General features: G+C 34.9%; 1 protein-coding gene across 1 annotated transcript; it reads right to left on the bottom strand.

Annotated features, from left to right (window-relative positions):
• Window positions 1-228: 228 nt before the first annotated feature.
• Window positions 229-1173, bottom strand: LOC127422011 (olfactory receptor 52A1-like). The gene has a single exon (XM_051665317.1). The coding sequence runs from the start codon at window positions 1171-1173 to the stop codon at window positions 229-231; it is 945 nt and encodes a 314-aa protein (XP_051521277.1).
• Window positions 1174-5416: the final 4243 nt, after the last annotated feature.

Below are 5416 nucleotides of genomic sequence, written 5' to 3'. Positions count from 1 at the left end.
AAACAAGTTTAGATTTTAATGAGAAATTATTAGTACGAATAATTTAGAGACTAACACCTGCAGACTCACATTTGATATCCTGAGTAAAAATGAATTGGCTCTACAAACTGTTACATACAATATTTTCATACATCAAGCATAATTTCAAACATCAAGCATCATTTTTTGTTTTTTCTGTAAAATTAATGAATGCAGTTTGGAATCAAATATTTGCAGTATATTTGCCAATCAAAAAGTTGAAACTTTATTACTTTTAAACAGTTTAACAATTTGTGTTCTAATTTCTGTGGTTCTGAGACCATAAATAACAGGGTTGCAGATTCCAGGAAGAAGAAGATACATCGCACTAGTTGAGATACGTACATCTCGTGGTATTGTAGCTACCCTATACCCTACAAATGCAGTAACAACACTGATATAGGCTACTGCTATGCCCATAATGTGTGTAGTGCATGTGTGAATGGCTTTTTGGCGGGATTCCCCTGAAGGAGACCGAAATATAACAACAAAAATTATGACATAAGAGCAAAAAATGACGAAACAATCAAAGGATGGTATTCCAAAAGCTATCGTAAGCGCTAAATAGTTTTTAGTAATATCACTACAAGCTATATTTACAACCGATGTATGCTCACAGAAGCTGTGGTAAATCATATTTGTTCTACAAAAAGTAAGTGGCACAACTAGACTAACCATGGCAACAATGATAACAGTGTTACGAATGCTAAGAATTGCAGAGAAAAGCATTGAGTTTTTCAAACTTACAAAGTTATTGTAACGCAAGGGGAAAATAATTGCAAAATATCGGTCCACAGCCATTCCAAGTAAGATGCTGGATTGAAAACAACCAGAAAAATGCAGACAAAACATTTGTATTAGACACTCATGTCGTGTAATTGTATTCAGGTTCCACAAAAAACTGACTAGCATCCTTGGAACAAAATATATTGGCACAAAAAACCCCAAAGCTGCAATCAGTCCAATTAGAATATACATGGGAGCATGTAATTTTCTGTGTTTTGCAATGACAAACATCAAAATGGCATTAGCAAATAATGAGTACACTAAGATGATGCAAAAAGGGATGAAGAGTAGAGGACGGTATTCTTTAAGATCTGTGAATCCAATTAACTGGAATTCAGTATAAGAGATGTTGCTCGATCGGTCACCCATTCCCCCTTTTTTAAAGTGCCCAATCTAGACCTTCACAAATAAAGAAGCAAGTACACAGCAGTTGTTACTCATAATTTGTAAAATATTAAAAGAATAATGTCATGTGCATGCAAATACATTTTAAAGACATAATCATAAGCAGTGGTTCTCAACTGGTTTTTTGTTTTCATTGGACATCAAGTGGTGACCAAATACAGTACCAAAACTGACTATTGTAAATTTTGACAGTTTCATGCTCTCAACAACTACTAATTCACTGAACAAACACATTGAGGTTGGCACAAACCATGTTTATCCTAGTTTAAAGTAAACATGTATTAATGTAGCCAGTGTCAAATTTTCTTTTACCTTTTTTTTCATGGTTTTTGAGGATGATGAGAATGTCACACAACCTGGCCATGATGGCATCTACCTAATTTGGCTAGCTTCTACCAAGTGACTTGAATTTTCACCACAATACCATAGAATTTGATTGGACACACAGCTTTTGATGTTAACAACAAAAGGTAAGCTATATCTCCTCTTAAAATTTGAAAAGCCTGTTTATTTTGCAAGTGTAACAAATCATAATTATATTGTTGGTTGCATGTAGCATTGATTTTTCCCTGCTGTCCGCGACACTATTAATACAGACCTGTGACCCATTTTGGGTCGTGATCCACAAGTTGAGAACCACTGATCTAAACCTGACAAAGAACACTGTATATGATTACCTATCAGAAAGCGTTAAGCATGAAATATCCTTATCAAGAAATACTCAGTGAAATTACTGTTATTCATATTTAGTTTAAAGCTTAGTATGGCTTAGTTTAAAGCTCCACTTCACTCCCTTGCAACAGTCTTATCTCTCTGGTCTCTTCTCCCTCCCTCCCTCTGAGCAAACTCTTCACCTCTCTTAAATAGTTTGCTTTCCCTCCCCCAACACAGCACAGAGGTTTGGGACCTGTTATACTCGAACTTATTTAGTACCACACCATTTTTTCTAATTATTTGGAAGGATCATTGTCATCTTTCTCGAAAAATATTCTTTTCAATGACCAGAAACATAACTCTTGATTGAAACAGCTGAACTACAGTTTTATAGATTTGATCTTCTATAGTACAGCATTTTAAAGACAAAAGCAAGAAATGTCAAGGACAATGAAAGTCACTGCACTACTCAATAGATTAAAAAGCATTAGATTGGCACTACTGTACATAAATAATAATTTTAATCCAAAATAATTCCTTACTATATACACTTTTATTTATTTATTTATTTGACTTCTGTACCCTGTTTTGTCCTATGTCTCAAGAAACAGCGAAGAACTTAAAACAAAACAATGTTATAAAGCTTGTAGATGCATAAACATAATGAACAATTACAGTAATAAATGTTGACAACTTCACGTTTATTTTAGTTAATTAGTATAGAGCCAGGCTAGTCAACTGGTGGCCCGTGGGCCAAATCCGGCCCGCCAATAATTTTATCTGGCCCTCCGACTGATTTCTGATAAAACTGCATCGCAGTCGGAAATACCAGAGCTTCAGCAATCAGTGGTGAGTTTAACAATGGTCAATGGCACATGCAACAGCATTCAGTCGTCAGTTGTCCAGACCGAATAGCGTGTTTAAGCTTTTCTGGTGATAGTTTAGTTACATTACTTTGCTAAACATGCATTCAAATCTACATGTAAAAAAAATTATCACCACAGTTGTTACAGAAATGTAACATATTTTATACAACAAAAGATAAATCGATGATGAAAACCGAACATTCAAAGGAAATGCGCTGAAACGTTTGCTTTTATTCACTATTCTTGAAGTGTCAAATGTGTGTATCTTAATTGTTCAGGGTCTTACGGCTCATAAAAAAAGTAAGAATGTGAAACTGAATCTGCAAATATCCTGATTATATTTGGTTCTATACAGCTGTGAGTCATCCCTCTCAATCACAAACAGCATCAACTCAGTTTGTTCTTCTTTTGTCAATGGTTATCTGCACAAAAATCTGGCTGCTGCACTTGCTATTGTGTGCAAATTCACAATACTTGCAGGACTAATTTTTTCTCACTGAATAGGATGATACTTTATAGAGAAAATGGAAGGGTAGACATTTTATCTCTTTTTTTTCCCAAAAATAAAATAAAATTTGTTAATACTTAAGTAAACATGACATTTCTATATGGCCACTTTTTACATATGTGGGTTGATTACGAGGGTATATTTAAGAGAGGAGAGATATTCAGAGGAACGACGCTGAGCCATATGAAGAACAAGCAGTATGTCACATTATTAAACCAATCAGGTCAGAGTAAACTGGTCAGCGAAAACTTCATTTAATTGGTTACAAGAAGCAGGTAGACCCGCCTTCCCCCTGGCAGTTGCAGAACTCTTTTCAGTGAGAAATGCTTGCCAAATGTGTGAGTGCAAGGGAAGATAGAACAGTGTATATCGGATTATTTCTGGAAAATATTTATGCCACAAACACAAGTCATTTACAGTAGTTTATTTTACACATACAGACTGATTCTATGCGGTCAATCCGTTTTGCTGTTCATGACACCCTTTCTATGCTCGCATACTGCTGATTGCAGGTTTGCAATGTTTTTGGCCAAGTGTAAGTGCGGGAGAAAAAAGGAAGTCAGAAGAATACATACCAAATTTACTTTGTGTTAATACGAAATTACAGATTCACAACACATGAATTACACTTATGCAAAGCATTAAAGTATTGCTAATATTTTTTTTCTTACGCTTGCAACTTGATTTACACATTTACAAAACGTTCTGTGCGCATGCAATTTAATTTATGCTTTCACAAATCGTATTCTTTTCATGCAAATTTTTCTATCACGCTTGTAAATTCATTTAAGCTTTTGCATATCTTACTCTGTGCATGCAAATCATTTAGGCACTATTTTACCTTCATAGCTGACATTGTAAGAGGGCTTTAGCAGATTTAAATAATGGTATTAGCCATTAGTGCCTAAATGCAGAATGGTAAACAGGACAAAATACACATCATCTAGTGCATATTTCTTACTTCCAATCATAATTGAGTTGTTATAGCAATGTATTTTACTGATATCATGTGGATTCAATTCAAATGAGGCAGAAAGCAGATTATTATCATAAGCACATTGTGCTTTGTCAATACTTGTGACTTTGATGAAGATGAGATCACATTTTATGACCAATTAATGAAAAGTTAATTCCAAAGGGTTCACATACTTTTTCTTGCCACTGTACAATTCTGTGTTGCTTTTTCTCTTCAGTTTCACACAGTTTCTCAAGACATTTTCACCAACTCTTGTCCCTGTCATCCACTAAAGGTTTACGCCTGGTATTAAGATGCATTTAGGGTGATCCGATCACAAGTGGTCAGCGCTAAATACAGGTCTAAATGGGGTCTAAAAAGTTGTGTGAAGTAGTCCAAAATGCATGTGACCACATCTCCTGTCAATCAACTGCTGCGCTAAAACGAGTTTAAACTTTGCTGGTTACTTGCTGCTTTAAAAGGGAAAAAATTTAAGATCTGAAAATTTGAAAAAGCGGATACATATACAAGCTTGAGAATTTCACACTTGACACTTCAATAACACAGGTATTACACTAAAATAATGAACCGCACCGGTTTTGTTCGCACCCTCCTTGTCCTTTCAGACTTTTTTTGCGATTTATTATCATGCAGTAACACAATGACATAGTGATTCCTGTGTGTCGTCACAAGAGAACCTTCCCTCAAAATCCAAACACAAGTGGTCACAGGAGACACATTTAAGCAACCAGGTGTAAACAGCGATGTGTCTCACCTGAACACATGTGATCGGATCACCCGAGACGCATCTTAATACCAGGTGTAAACTGGGCCAATGGTATATATGTTACGAACACTGGAGATTGTTTGTGTATGACAATTTCTGCCTGACTGAGAATAAACAGAGGGAAAATTACGTTAGAATTAACAAGTGTGTTGATTTTCACCCACTGATAATATCACTCACGTATTAAATTGTGGAAGTTTATGCCAATATAAGTCAATATGATTCAATGGGATATAATAAAATAATGCATACAAATAAATATGTCTAACAAAGTTGTATGTGGCAAGTATTTCATATAGAGACTGTGTCTGCTCCCTGAAGTACGAAAAACAAAACCCTCATTAAGTAAAAAAAAAAAATAAAAAAAATAAATAAAAAAAAGATAACATGATAAACATCATATAAAGGTAGGGCTACTAAACATTAGATCACTTTCA

This window comes from Myxocyprinus asiaticus, chromosome 31 (assembly GCF_019703515.2).
Source record: "Myxocyprinus asiaticus isolate MX2 ecotype Aquarium Trade chromosome 31, UBuf_Myxa_2, whole genome shotgun sequence".
Classification (NCBI taxonomy): domain Eukaryota; kingdom Metazoa; phylum Chordata; class Actinopteri; order Cypriniformes; family Catostomidae; genus Myxocyprinus; species Myxocyprinus asiaticus.
Note: the sequence above shows the minus strand (reverse complement) of the source record. Positions and strands in the feature narration are given on the sequence as shown.